This window comes from Hyla sarda, chromosome 9, assembly GCF_029499605.1.
Source record: "Hyla sarda isolate aHylSar1 chromosome 9, aHylSar1.hap1, whole genome shotgun sequence".
Classification (NCBI taxonomy): domain Eukaryota; kingdom Metazoa; phylum Chordata; class Amphibia; order Anura; family Hylidae; genus Hyla; species Hyla sarda.
In genome coordinates, this window is record NC_079197.1 from 164,357,502 (window position 1) to 164,373,415 (window position 15,914).

Genomic DNA, 15,914 nt, shown 5'->3' on the forward strand with positions numbered 1-15,914 from the left:
GACCTCACAGAAGTGATCTCCTCTTAGGACTGTAGGTGAATGTACATGGACCTCACAGAAGTGATCTCCTCTTAGGAGTGTAAGTAAATATACATGGACCTCACAGAAGTGATCTCCTCTTAGGACTGTAGGTGAATATACATGGACCTCACAGAAGTGATCTCCTCTTAGGACTGTGGGTGAATATACATGGACCTCACAGAAGTGATCTCCTCTTAGGACTGTAGGTGAATGTACATGGACCTCACAGAAGTGATCTCCTTTTAGGACTGTGGGGGAATATACATGGACCTCACAGAAGTGATATCCTCTTAGGACTGTAGGTGAATATTCATGGACCTCACAGAAGTGATCTCCTCTTAGGACTGTAGGTGAATGTACATGGACCTCACAGAACTGATCTCCTCTTAGGAGTGTAAGTAAATATACATGGACCTCACAGAAGTTATCTCCTCTTAGGACTGTAGGTGAATATACATGGACCTCACAGAAGTGATCTCCTCTTAGGACTGTGGGTGAATATACATGGACCTCACAGAAGTGATCTCCTCTTAGGACTGTAGGTGAATATACATGGACCTCACAGTAGTGATCTCCTCTTAGGACTGTGGGTGAATATACATGGACCTCACAGAAGTTATCTCCTCTTAGGACTGTGGGTGAATATATGTGGACCTCACAGAAGTGATCTCCTCTTAGGACTGTAGGTGAATATACATGGACCTCACAGAAGTGATCTCCTCTTAGGACTGTCGGTGAATATACATGGACCTCACAGAAGTGATCTCCTCTTAGGACTGTGGGTGAATATACATGGACCTCACAGAAGTGATCTCCTCTTAGGACTGTAGGTGAATATACATGGACCTCGCAGAAGTGATCTCCTCTTAGGACTGTAGATGAATATACATGGACCTCACAGAAGTGATCTCCTCTCAGGACTGTGGATGAATGTACATGGAACTCACAGAAGTGATCTCCTCTTAGGACTGTAGATGAATATACATGGACCTCACAGAAGTGATCTTCTCTTAGGACTGTAGATGAATATACATGGACCTCACAGAAGTGATCTCCTTTTAGGACTGTAGATGAATATACATGGACCTCACAGAAGTGATCTCCTCTTAGGACTGTAGATGAATATACATGGACCTCACAGAAGTGATCTCCTTTTAGGACTGTAAGTGAATATACATGGAGCTCACAGAAGTGATCTCCTCTTAGGACTGTGGGTGAATATATGTGGACCTCACAGAAGTGATCTCCTCTTAGGACTGTGAGTAAATATACATGGACCTCACAGAAGTGATCTCTTAGGACTGTGGGTGAATATACATGGACTTCACAGAAGTGATCTCCTCTTAGGACTGTGGGTGAATAAACATGGACCTCACAGAAGTGATCTCCTCTTAGGACTGTGGCTGAAAATACATGAACCTCACAGAAGTGATCTCCTCTTAGGACTATGGCTGAAAATACACGAACCTCACAGAAGTGATCTCCTCTTAGGACTGTAGGTAAATATACATGGACCTCACAGAAGTGATATCCTCTTAGGACTGTGGGTGAATATACATGGACCTCACAGAAGTGATCTCATCTTAGGACTGTGGGTAAATATACATGGACCTCACAGAAGTGATCTCCTCTTAGGACTGTGGGTAAATATACATGGACCTTTACAGAAGTGATCTCCTCTTAGGACTGTGGGTAAATATACATGGACCTTTACAGAAGTGCTATCCTCTTAGCCATTGAATCATTATAAAGAGTAAGCTATAAAGCTGAGATCTAATGCTTGCTTCAAAAAACTATATTTACAAGAATGTGGACAATTCCTTTAAATCTGCCGTATAATTTCAGGTTCATATATTTTCTTCTAAGTGCATTTTGATGTACAAATAGTTCCAATGACAATTTTTTTTTTTGTAGAAAAGGAACTATCACCCTTCAGTTGAAAGTAACCTCAACTATGTCATGATCCATATTCTATAGACCAGTGGTCCTCGACCCAGTCCTCGAGGCCCATCAACGATCTGTTTTTTCCCCCAGTTACTTCTTTGGAATAGAACAGGGAAACATTTCAAATCCCGGACTGATGATGGGCCTTGAGGACTGGGTTAGAGAACTGGGATTTAGAGAATTTACTCAGTATTAGGAAAGTGTGACTACTTTTAATTTTTTTAAACAGCGCCACACTTGTCCATGGATTGTGTTTGGAATTGCAGCTAAACTCCATTGAAGTATATGGGTCTGAACTACAATATCACATGCAACCTTTGGACAGGTGCTGTCGTTCTAGGAAGGCAGACATTTTTTTTTGTTTATCTAGGACAATCCCTTTAAGAAATTATTGGTGTGAGCTTTTTTTTTAAATCAACCAATCAGATTCTAGATGTCACATTGTAGTCAGGATAAGACAATCAATCTATGCTCTGATGATTGATCCAGTGAGTGAAGCTGAGTGCAAGTTCGTCCAGATGATGTCCTCCGTCACATTGGGAGTCATAGGTTATAAGAGGGTCATATTTTCTTTAAGTCGTTCCAAACCTGATAGGGGAAAGAAATAAGTCTTAATAACATGTAGTGACAGGGACCTATGGTATAAATCAAGTTCTTAAATTAAACATATTTTAAAAAAAAATTGTACATTTTTTCCCTAATTTTTCCATATTAGTATCTATAATAATCCTGAAATCCTGCAATTTCCATTATGGCCACTAGGACTAAAACTAAACTGAGACTTCCTGTTCATATCACTTCCCAGCAGGCTTCTCCTTATCATCACAGATCGATTACAGTGACTGGTGACCCCAGTAGATACTCAGGATAACAATAGCTGACGCTCAGAGCTTCCAGCTGAAGAATGACCTCTGCACCGGTCACAGGGCCTGCCTAGAAGACTATTGTGTCTATGCCCATGGGGCTAACATTAAAGCATATCTCAAATTAATCTGAATGGGACAGCTCTTGTCCATTGTTGTCTATGGCCCATGGGTCCTGCCGTAAAGCATATCTCTAAATGCTGTTAAAAACAGCTCAGGCAAGATTGTTGCCCCCATAACAATTAACTAGAAATTAAATAAAAATTTACCTGGTTGCCGTCTAAGGACGAGCCGGCTCGTCCTGAGACGGCAACCAGTGTATGGCGCGGGCTCCCCACTCGAGCCCGTGCCATTCCAGCCTGCCCCCAGGCTTTATCAATCGAGCACAGATCACACAGATCAATGGAGTTCTATGGAACTCTATTGATCTGTATGAGGAATCTAATGATTCCTCCTAAAAGTCCCCAAAGGGACTAATAAAGTGTAAAAAAAAAAGGAAAATAAAAGTTTAAAAAACACACATTAACCCCTTCCATATTTAAAGTTTGAATCACCCCTCTTTTCCCAAATTCCATATAAAAAATATGTAAACAAAATAAATGTTTGTGGTACTGCCACGTGCGCAAATGTCCGAACTATAAAACCATAATGTTAAATAAACCGCAAGGTCAATGGCAATTACTTAAAAAAAATACCAAAGACCAAAATTGCATATTTTTTATCACTTTTTATACATACATTTTTTTTTTATAAAAAGCGATCAAAAAGTCCCTTCAAAACAAAAATAGTACAAATAAAAAATTCAGATCACAGAGCAAAAAATGACCCTCATTCATCCCCGTATACGGCAAAATAAAAAGTTATAGGGGTCAGAAGATGGCAATTTTAAACGTACTAATTTTGGTGCATGCATTTATAATTTTTTTAAGGTTGTAAATAAAATAAAACTCATATAAATTAGGCATCTTTGTAATCATATGGACTTACAGAATAAATGTAAGGTGTCATTTTTACTCAAAATTGCACTGCATAGAATCGGAAGCCCCCAAAAATTACAAAACGGCATTTAAAAAAAAAAAAAAAAAAATGATTGATGTCATTACAAAGTAAAATTGGTGGCGCAAAAAACAAGCCCTCATATGGGTCTGTAGGTGGAAAATTGAAAGCGCTATGATTTTTAGAGGGTGAGGAGGACAAAAACAAAAGTGCAAAAAGGTAAAATGGCCCGGTCCTTAAAGGCGTATTCCAGGCAAAAACTTTTTTATATTTATCAACTGGCTCCAGAAAGTTAAACAGATTTGTATATTACTTTTATTAAAAAATCTTAATCCTTTCAGTACTTATGAGCTTCTGAAGTTAAGGTTGTTCTTTTCTGTCTGAGTGATCTCTGATGTCACGTGTCTTGGGAAACGCCCAGTTTAGAAGAGGTTTGCTGTGGGGATTTGCTTCTAAACTGGACGTTTCCTGAGACAGGTGTCATCAGAGAGCACTTAGACAGAAAAGAACAACCTTAACTTCAGAAGCTTATAAGTACTGAAAGGATTAAGATTTTTTAATAGAAGTAATTTACAAATCTGTTTAAATTTCTGGAGCCAGTTGATATATATAAAAAAGTTTTTGCCTGGAATACCCCTTTAAGGGGTTAAAATAAAAAAATAAGTAAAAAAAAAAAAGAAATTCAGTAAGAATTTTTAGGATTTTTTTAAATTGATGACATGTCCTCAATATTTGCTTGGTGACGCGCCAACTCCCATCACTACCCCAATCTGATGTTTTCCAATGTTGTAACAGCTGTGTATACCACTGTTTTCAAATCAGGGTTCCTCCAGCTGTTGCAAAACTACAACTCCCAGCATGCCAGGAGTAGAAGAACTATTTCAAAAATGTGTTTTACTAATGGATATGGCAGTCACTATCATTAAAGGGGTACTCCGGTGGAAAACATTTTTTTTTTTGTCAACTAGTGCCAGAAAGTTAAACAGATTTTTCGATTACTTCTTTTAAAAATTTTGTAATCCTTCCAGTACTTATTAGCTGCTGAATACTACAGAGGAAATTATTTTCTTTTTGGAACACAGAGCTCTCTGCTGACATCATGACCACAGTGCTCTCTGCTGACATCACAAGCACAGTGCTCTCTGCTGACATATCTGTCCATTTTAGGAACTGTCCAGAGTAGGAGAAAATCCCCATAGCAGACATGTGCTGCTTTGGACAGTTCCTAAAATGGACAGAGATGTCAGCAGAGAGCACTGTGGTCATGATGTCAGAGAGCTCTGTGGTCATGATGTCAGCAGAGAGCTCTGTGTTCCAAAAAGAAAAGAATTTCCTCTGTAGTATTCAGCAGCTAATAAGTACTGGAAGGATTAAGATTTTTTAATAGAAGTAATTTACAAATCTGTTTAACTTTCTGGCACCAGTTGATTTAAAAAAAAAAAAGTTTTCCACTGGAGTACCCCTTTTAATGGTAATACTATATATATAGAGAGTATGGGTAAGATATGCACTACTCATATCTGGGACCCCCACTTCTCAAAAAAATTGGGATCCCTTAGAAGTCCTCACCAGCCAAGAAGAGGTTCCTGGTCATGCAGCTAGTTCCCTCTGTTGAAAGATGTATGAACTCTCTCGCTACAGTAAATCTCTTAAATTTAAAGGGGTGCTTCACTGCCCCAGCATTTGGAACATTTTGTTCCAAACGCTGGGTGAGGGCTGCGGGGGATGTGACGTCACGGACACGCCACTCATTGCGTCACGCCATGCCCCCTCAAAGCAAGTCTATGGGAGGGGGCGTGGCGGCTGCCACGCCCCCTCCCATAGACTTGCATTGAGGGGGCATGGCGCTGGGACAGTGGAGTACCCCTTTAGGGTGTTATTAGGTAAATATTTTTGAACCTATACTCCTCTTCCAATCCACCCCTCTGACTGTGCTGGTCCTGTTGCACAGAGCTTCCTGTTCTCCATCCAAGTACACAATAAATGCCTATTCAGCCAGTCACCGGTGAAGTGGGTCCCTTCTCTGGCCATTGATTGGCTAAGAAGGAACTTCCTATGTGTCAAAATGGAGAGCAGGAAGCTTTCTGCAGAGGAACCGGCACCGTTGAATAGATACCAGTGGGGTATCGGCAGCAGGTGAGTATAGGGTTTCTTTCCTGCCACCCTCAGGATTGCTACTCTTTAAAGGAGATTTGCAGCGCACAACAATTGCTTTCCCCATACAACAGAAACAAGTTATATAAGTTTCCAATATACTTGCGTTTTCTGTCTTTCATCTGTAATTCCTTCCTGTGCTGTGTACAGGAAGCTCAGTAGTTTTCCCAGCCAGTGTGACTTTCGAGCCCATAGAGTTGCATTAGGCAGCCATATTAGGCTCGGAACGTCACTACTCCCACAATGCACCAGGAGGGTTTTCTCCCTCCTGTCCCCCTCCTGCTCTCCAGCCTGACGAGCCGCCCCTTATGAATATTCATTAGGGTGTCTTCACACCACGTTTTCAGCCTACGGCTGCTGGATCTGGCTGGGGGAGGGGAAGACAGTGCGCTCCTGTACCCCAGCCGGATCGGCGCTGAAATCCATTGACTTTAATGAGCCGACCGGAGTCACCGTTTGACTCCCGTCGGCTCATTTCTGCCCTGTATCCGGTTTTGTGACCGGACCTAAAACCGTAGTATACTACGGTCTTAGGTCCGGTCAGAATACCGGGTCGAAAATGAGCCGACCGGAGTCAAAAGCAGCCGTACGCTGAAAACGTGGTGTGAAATAGTGTTGCTCGCAAATATTCGCAATGCGAATTTTATTCGCGAATATCGCATATTCGCGAATATTCGCGAATATAGCACTATATATTCGTAATTACGAATATTCGCTTTTTTTTTAATTATTATTATTATTTTTTTTCACAGTACACATCACAGTGATCATCCCTCTCTGCTTCCAGCTTGTTTGGTGTAAAGAAGGCTCTAATACTACTGTGTGAGACTGGTGTGCGAATTTTCGCATATGCAAATTTTTGCATATGCGAATTTTCGCTTATGCTAATTTTTGTATATGCAAATTTTCACATATGTTAATTTTCGCATACGCGAATTTTCACATATGCGAAAATAAAACGAGAATATTACGAATATGCGAATATTCGCGAATATATGATGAATATTCGTCCATATATTCGCGAATATTCGCAAATTCGAATATGGCCTATGCCGCTCAACACTAGTGTAAAAGCACCCATAGCCCATTCCTGATAGGCTGAGCTGTGCACCCTCCTGTATGCCCACTGTGACCACCAACCTGATCCCCGCCGGCATTCTTCATGATATTATAGCAAGTACAGTGGGCTGCTATCCATGTGTCTCCAGCGGTGGCCAAACTACTAATCCCAGCATGCCTGGACAGCATTTGGCTACTGTACTGCACTATAATATCATAAAGAATGCCAGCGGGGATCGGGTTATGAATACCAAATCTTTATCCCCCCCACCGGCATTCTTTATTAGTGACTAGCGTCAGGGGCCATGTTTGAATTCGCAATATTTTGCGAATATGTTGACGATTATTCATTTTATGTTTGCGAAATTCGCATATTTGCCAAATTGCATGGAAAATTTGCATAAAAATGTGCCTAAAAATTTGCATGTGAAAAAAAAATTTCATAATTTTGAATATATAACACTATATTTAAAATATTCTCGAAATCGCAAAGTGCCGATATTCGCGATAAAAATTTGCATTACGAATATTCACGCTCAACACTATTTTTATAGCAATAGAACAAGTCATTGGCGCCAGTGTGATCTGCGTCGGATCCCCCGCCCCTGCCGGCATTTATTATAATTTCCTCAGTGTGGAGAGCAGAGGGAAGGTCAGCAGCTTACAGGAAGTAGGAGAGGAGGATTGTGGGAAATGAAGTCTTTCATCACTCTGCTTCTGCCTCTGCTGCAAACAGAGGGATCTTTGGAAGGTCATATCAGGAGATCTGCTGAGCCAATTTTGACAAAACATGTCTTGCTGGATAGGTCTTTACAAGATCTATAAGATGAGGTAAAGTTTTTTTTTTTTTTATATCAGTAATGCATATCTCCTTTAACATCTGGCAGGCATCCACTATGTTCTTTTTGACGCCCTTTTGTACCAAGCACTTCTAGAAGACCATTGGAGAGGTTTGGGCATCACAATGGACTTATTTCAGTGCCATGGACTCTTCTCATATAATAAGCAGCGCATTGTGTGTCTGGCAGCCACTTATCTCCAAAATGAGTTAATTAAATAATATTATCCGAAAATGAGAAGTTGATTGATAACCAAGGAGAAAGGCGATAATAGAATAATAAAATAATACATTTCCTTCAGACTTAAACATTTGAACTATATTCTGGCCAATTCAATTCCTGCATCAACCCAAGTAAAAAGGTCCTTTGCTTGGAGGTTCTGCCATATTAGTCTTGGTTATTGAGAGTTATGGAAGGAATCTCCTACTTATGATGACATTGAGAGCTCTATCAATAAAGAAGAACAAACAACAGAGGCGCTCCATTGGTGGACTTCTCAGGCAACACAGATGGGTTGTGAGATCAGTGGCTTACCAGAGCCAGTTGTGTACCCGCACACACAACAATGGAGTGCGTGAATAGAGGGAATCCAGTAGGGTTCAAGTCTTGCAGGAACATGTGTGTAATGGTCTTACCGTAACGGCTGAGTAGTGGATCCGCTGTCCTGTGTGAACAATGACTGAACCGCACCAGGAGTCTAAGGTGCCGCTGGTTTTCACCAGAGCCCACCACAAAGTGGGATGGACTTGCAGCGGCAAGCAGCACCCAAGTCGCTACTCCTGGCACTATCCGTCCACACAGGTTGCCCAGATGTAACTTGGCACAGATGGTATAGTGTAATCAGGACGAAGCACAGGTCAGAAGGCAGGCAGCAAAGAAGCGTAGTTGGGTCACCGGCACAAGGTCAGGTCACAGGCTGGAGGTCACAAACACAATGTAACGCTTTCTCTAAGGCACAAAGCACGAAGATCCGGCACCATGATAGGGAGGTGCCCGACTTATATAGACTCCGCCCGGCAAACAACCAATTATGGGCATACTGGCCCTTTAAATGTAGCAAAGCCGGCGTGCGTGCGCCATAAGGAAAGGGGACGCACAGAAGGAGAAGGGCCGGGGAGAGGTGAGGAGATGCCCGGGCCTCGCATGCGGGCACGTCTCGCATAGCGAGTCCCAGAGCCACCGCAGATACTAGATGGGGTGTGCTCACGGCCAGACAGAACGGCCGGAATACGCTTTCGTGTGCGTCCTGCACCGCGAGTACTGGGACCACCAATGAAAGGGGAGCGCTCACGGCCAGAATGAATGGCCGGAGCGCTACCCAAAACAGCGTGGGAACTGAGTTCCTGCACTTTTTCCACAGCAGGAACATTGTTCCCATTAGCAGGAGTTCTGCAGGACCAGCCATTGATTGGAAATCTTGGGTGAGTTCCCACACTTTTTTTCCCAGAACTTGACTCCTGGAATCCAGCCTGTCTGCCGCCTTCCTGGGTTTGGATATAGGGTAAAGAGAGCGACTTCGGAAGTAGTCAGGAATTCAGAAGCACTATACAGGACTCAGTTCACGGGAGCCGGCGGGGAGTGTTAAAAATCTCTACTGAACTAGCATGCAACACGTTTCGCTGCGCATGCGCTGCGAAATGCGTTGCATGCTAGTTCATTAAAAAATGTTAGCACTCACCGTTGGCTCCCGTCAATGAGTCCTGTATAGTGCCACTGAATTCCTGACTACTTCCGAAGTTGCTCTCTTTACCCCAGACCTTCATCAATAAGACATTTCTAGCCTTACCCTATGAGTATGATAAATGCTACAATACAGAAAGGCATTGGACATTGACAATTTTGGAAAGTCACCAGTAAACAGCAAATGATCCACAAGAACTGGACACCACTCACCATGAAGTCCAAGGACCAGACACAGGACCATTATAAACCAGCTTGGGTGGACAGTGGTTGAGGAAGACGCTGTAAAGAAACAGAAAAGTTGATAAATCAGCAATATAGATGCCATAATTTTACATTTATTTGTAAATGTATTTTTAAATCCCATTTTGCAGTTTGTTTATAGTTGTATTGCACATAACAAGCTGCCCCTGCTTGTTCAGTGTTACTTTATATGGTGTATTTTTCATCATGGATTTGTAACCGCTACATCGATCCTCCTTAAATGGGTACTGGTCTCAGGAGTGACTGCACTTTCTGTCAATCATTAGCTGAGGTGGGACATCACTGTGGCTGGTGATTGGCTGAGCGGGCCGTCACTCCCAAGACCAGTTTGTCTCAGAAGGAGGGGGGGGGGGGGGGGAAGCGTGTTGAGGTAGGAGATAGGCCCTGTTCTGGAGTTCGTGGGGGGTCCGACCTCTAGGAGACAGACACGTTTTGAGAAATCTCCCCCTATGTCTATACGTAATACTCAATAGTGACCCTACTGATAAACATTCAGTATACTCACTGGTGAATTTTGTTACTTTTGTCGTTGCTGACTGTGCTCCAGTACTGAAGGACGTGCTACTGTTGGAGTTATTGGCAGATGATGTCTGACTGGTGGAAGATGTGCTTGTCGATGTTGTTGTTGGCGTAATGGTCTGTGTACTTGAAGATGGTGCTGGGTTATTAGGCTGTGTACTATATGTACTACTAGTTGTTTTTTGGCTAGTGGTTATGGTACTTGAAGGACCCAATGTAGTGGTTGTTTGTTGCCGACCAGTAGTTGAAGAGCTTGATGGGACAGCGGTGGATGTCGTTTGGTTATTTATTCCAGAATTAGAAGACGACGCAATGGTGGTCGATGGCACTTGACTTCTGATACTAGTAGTTGAAGGTAATGTTGAGGTATTGGAAGATGATTGTCCATTAGTTCCAACATTGGTAGAAGCTCCTGTGGTTACTGGAGGTTGCCGACTGCTGGAAGATGTTGAAACTGGGTATGGTGTCTGGACGGTGTTGGTTGTTGACTGTTGAGAACTGATAACAGTGGAAGTTGGTGTTGTGGATCGTGTAGTATTCTGAATAGTTGACATGCTGGTTAATGATGGCTGACTGGTACCAATAATACTAGAAGATAAAGTTACTTTATAGGTAGTCATTGGTTGAATACTTGAGCCAGTACTTGGAAAACCTGTGGAGTTGGCCAGTGGCGGATGACTACTGAAGCCAATTATAGTACTTAACAATAGGCTACTTGAATTTGTTGATGGGATTATTGTTCTGGTACTGAGAAAGTTGGTAGTGTTGGTCAATGGCGGTTTACTACTTATACTGACAATGGAAGATGTTGTGGTAGAGACAATTGTAGATTGGTTGTTTGGTCCAGTATTTGGAAACAATGGTGCACTTGTTGAATTGGGACTGCTGTTTCCAACACTGGAAGTAGATGATGGACTTACGACTGATGTGTTGGTAGATGACTGCTGACTACTGATACCAGAACTATATGATGGTGTCATAGTAAGGATGGTCGAGGATTGTATGTTTGTCCCTGTAAACGCTCTTGTGATTGTTGAGTTGTCAATGCTGGTACCGACGCTGGAAGTTGTGGTTGATCTTATACTGCTGACACCAGAAGAGGAAACTGAAGTCGAGTTATCAGCAAATGTTGATTGTCTGTTTGGTGCAGTATTTGGAAAAGCTGTAGAGGTATATGGCAACTGGCTGGTAACTCCAACAGAGGAAGTAGATGTTGTAGTAGACACTGAGGAGTTATTTGGCACAGTATTGGAAAATGCTGTTGCGTTGCTTGGGGATGTTGCAACAAAACTGGTGGTCCTGGAAGCAAGAGATGTTACTCCATGTGAAATATCTGGTTTACTTGTTCCATATGTTGTAGATGAATTGGCTGATACTGATTGGGTATTTGTCCCAGCACTAGAAGGCCCAACTGAGGGGGAAAATGTCTCATTGTTAGCAACGTAACCAGTTTGGTGATTACGTGTAGACACAGTTCCAGCACTGAGTGATATAGGAAGTGTTCCAACTATAGTGGTGGTGCTTTCAGGTAAGTTTGTTTTGTTACTTGTGGAAACTGGATTGCTACTTGGTACCACAGTGGAAAAAGTCATTGTTTGGGGTGTTGTGGTACTTTTTGATTGGTCTGTTGTAGTGCTTTCTGAAAGAGGTATTTTAGTCCCAGTATTAATTGTTGGGGCAGAAGCATTTGTTGGTGGCTGAGAATCAAAAGAAGACATGGAAGAAGCAGTTGTTGGGGCAGAAGCATTTGTTGGTGGGTGAGAACCAAAAGAAGACATGGAAGAAGCAATTGTTGGGGCAGAAGCATTTGTTGGTGGGTGAGAACCAAAAGAAGAAATGGAAGAAGCAGTTGTTGGGGCAGAAGCATTTGTTGGTGGGTGAGAACCAAAAGAAGACATGGAAGAAGCAGTTGTTGGGGCAGAAGAATTTGTTGGTGGGTGAGAACCAAAAGAAGACATGGTAGAAGCAGTTGTTGATGTAGAATAAGTGGAGGATGATGCTTTAGCGGTAGTTGTTGTAGTAGTCGTTGAAATAGTAGAAGCACTGGTCGGTGTAGTGCTGGGAGGAGCTGTAGTAGGTTTCAAAGTATTAACTATTTGTTTTATTAATGTTGATAACTGATTTAATAAGTTATTGATAAGGTTGGTAAAGGATGAGAATGGTGAGGTGGCACTCTGACCTTCCACTTCAGGAACTGTAAGGAAAGAAAAATCGTATTATGGTTTAGTATGCGAAGAGTGGTCACCAACAACTATATTAAAGGGGTACTCCACTGAAAAACATTATTCTTTTAAGTCAAGTGGTGTCAGAAAGTTATATAGAGTTGTAAATTACTTCTATTTCAAAATCTGAATCCTTCCAGTACTTATCAGCTGCTGTATACTACAGAGGAAGTTATTTTCTTTTTGAATTTCCTTTCTGCCTGACCACAGTGCTCTCTGCTGATACCTCTGTCCATTTTAGGAACTGTCCAGAGTAGGAACAAATCCCCATAGCAAATCTCTCCAGCTCTGGACAGTTCCTGACATGGACAGTGGTGTCAGCAGAGAGAACTTGTGGTCAGGCGGAAATGAAATTAAAAAAGAAAAGAACTTCCTCTATAATATACAGGAGCTGATAAGTACTGGAAGGATTGGGATTTTTTAGTAGAAGCAATTTACAAATCTGTTTAATTTTCTGGCACCGGTTGATTTAAAAGAAAATATTTTCCAGCGGAGTACCCCTTTAGAGGTTAAGATATCTTTATAAAGGTCAGAGTTTCGGAGCAGCACTCCTAATTGTATGCTTTCCTTCACATAAAGTTGAATAGTAAACTTAAAGCATAACTAAAGGTTTGAAAAACTTCTGACAAGTTTTGATCAGTGGGGGTCCAGGTGCTGAGATCCTCCACTATTTGCCAACACAAAGGGGAAGAAGTACTTGGCTGAGCACTGTGCCGTTACGCCCCCTCCCATAGACATGAATAGAGGGTGACCCCTGCGATCAGACATCTTGTCCCCTATCCTTTGGATAGGGGATGAGATGTCTAAGGGCAGAGTACCCCTTAAAGAAACAGCACACTCCTATAAATCAGTATCCACTGCAAAGTGAAAAAACCCAGAGTGTACCCAAGTCATTTTAGTCAAAATCACTTTAACAAAAAAGTTGCACAAATTTTGCGCTACTGAGTCATTTCTACACCAAAAAAGCCCAAAGCATTTTTCCACTTACAACATAGCCTATTCTCAGGATAGCTATACAATACAGTATCAGATCCGAGGGGCGCTGCACCAGACACTCACTGATCAGCTGTTTGACCAAACAAAATAAAGTCATTGTCCAAAAACAACCAATCAGCTGTTTACCAAGCCACAGCTCCGCCATATACACAGAGAAACTGAGCTGGAAGTACAGGGTGGGCCATTTATATGGATACACCTTAATGAAAGGGGAATGGTTGGTGATATTAACTTCCTGTTTGTGGCACATTAGTATTTGTGAGGGGGGAAACTTTTCAAGATGGGTGGTGACCATCGCGGCCATTTTGAAGTCGGCCATTTTGAATCCAACTTTTGTTTTTTCAATAGGAAGAGGGTCATGTGACACATCAAACTTATTAGGAATTTCACAAGAAAAACAATGATGTGCTTGGTTTTAACATAACTTTATTATTCCATGAGTTATTTACAAGTTTCTGACCACTTATAAAATGTGTTCAATGTGCTGCCCATTGTGTTGGATTGTCAATGCAACCCTCTTCTCTATATACTGCTATATACTACTATATACACCGCAGGAGAAATGCTAGCACAGGCTTCCAGTATCCGTGTACACTGCTATATATACTACTATATACACCGCAGGAGAAATGCTAGCACAGGCTTCCAGTATCCGTATACACTGTTATATACTACTATATACACCGCAGGAGAAATGCTAGCACAGGCTTCCAGTATCCATATACACTGCTATATACTACTATATACACCGCAGGAGAAATGCTAGCACAGGCTTCCAGTATCCGTATACACTGCTATATACTACTATATACACCGCAGGAGAAATGCTAGCACAGGCTTCCAGTATCCGTATACACTGATATATACTACTATATACACCGCAGGAGAAATGCTAGCACAGGCTTCCAGTATCCGTATACACTGATACATACTACTATATACACCGCAGGAGAAATGCTAGCACAGGCCTCCAGTATCCGTATACACTGTTATATACTACTATATACACCGCAGGAGAAATGCTAGCACAGGCTTCCAGTATCCGTATACACTGCTATATACTACTATATACACCGCAGGAGAAATGCTAGCACAGGCTTCCAGTATTCGTATACACTGCTATATACTGCTATATACACCGCAGGAGAAATGCTAGCACAGGCTTCCAGTATCCGTATACACTGCTATATACTACTATATACACCGCAGGAGAAATGCTAGCACAGGCTTCCAGTATCTGTATACACTGCTATATACTACTATATACACTGCAGGAGAAATGCTAGCACAGGCTTCCAGTATCCGTATACACTGCTATATACTACTATATACACCACAGGAGAAATGCTAGCACAGGCTTCCAGTATCCGTATACACTGCTATATACTACTATATACACCGCAGGGGAAATGCTAGCACAGGCTTCCCGTATCCGTAGTTTCAGGTGCTGCACATCTCATATCTTCACAGCATAGACAATTGCCTTCAGATGACCCCAAAGATAAAAGATCGGGAGACGTTGGGGGCCATTCAACTGGCCCACGACGACCAATCCACTTTCCAGGAAACTATTCATCTAGGAATATTCGGACCTGACACCCACAATGTGGTGGCCACCATCTTGCTGGAAAAACTCAGGGAACGTGTCAGGTCCGGGCATTCCTAGATGAATAGTTTCCTGGAAAGTGGATTGGTCGTCGTGGGCCAGTTGAATGGCCCCCAACGTCTCCCCATCTTTTATCTTTGGGGTCATCTGAAGGCAATTGTCTATGCTGTGAAGATATGAGATGTGCAGCACCTGAAACTACGGATACTGGAAGCCTGTGCTAGCATTTCCCCTGCGGTGTATATAGTAGTATATAGCAGTGTATACGGATACTGGAAGCCTGTGCTAGCATTTCTCCTGTGGTGTATATAGTAGTATATAGCAGTGTATACGGATACTGGAAGCCTGTGCTAGCATTTCTCCTGCAGTGTATATAGTAGTATATAGCAGTGTATACAGATACTGGAAGCCTGTGCTAGCATTTCTCCTGCGGTGTATATAGTAGTATATAGCAGTGTATACGGATACTGGAAGCCTGTGCTAGCATTTCCCCTGCGGTGTATATAGTAGTATATAGCAGTGTATACGGATACTGGAAGCCTGTGCTAGCATTTCTCCTGTGGTGTATATAGTAGTATATAGCAGTGTATACAGATACTGGAAGCCTGTGCTAGCATTTCTCCTGCGGTGTATATAGTAGTATATAGCAGTGTATACGAATACTGGAAGCCTGTGCTAGCATTTCTCCTGCGGTGTATATAGTAGTATATAGCAGTGTATACGAATACTGGAAGCCTGTGCTAGCATTTCT

At 42.2% G+C, this 15,914-nt stretch overlaps 1 protein-coding gene across 2 annotated transcripts; it reads right to left on the reverse strand.

Moving 5' to 3' along the window:
• Positions 1 to 1,838: 1,838 nt before the first annotated feature.
• On the reverse strand, positions 1,839 to 12,465 carry LOC130291158 (mucin-2-like). Of its 2 annotated transcripts, none has more exons than XM_056539628.1 (3): positions 10,326 to 12,465; positions 9,770 to 9,838; positions 1,839 to 2,553 (listed from the first exon to the last, which is right to left on the reverse strand). In XM_056539628.1, the coding sequence occupies exons 1-3, from the start codon at positions 12,295 to 12,297 to the stop codon at positions 2,516 to 2,518; spliced, it is 2,079 nt and encodes a 692-aa protein (XP_056395603.1). In that variant the 5' UTR covers positions 12,298 to 12,465; the 3' UTR covers positions 1,839 to 2,515. The 2 variants fall into 2 exon arrangements, with proteins under 2 accessions (XP_056395603.1, XP_056395602.1); XM_056539627.1 differs by lacking the exon at positions 1,839 to 2,553 and adding an exon at positions 7,743 to 7,856.
• Positions 12,466 to 15,914: the final 3,449 nt, after the last annotated feature.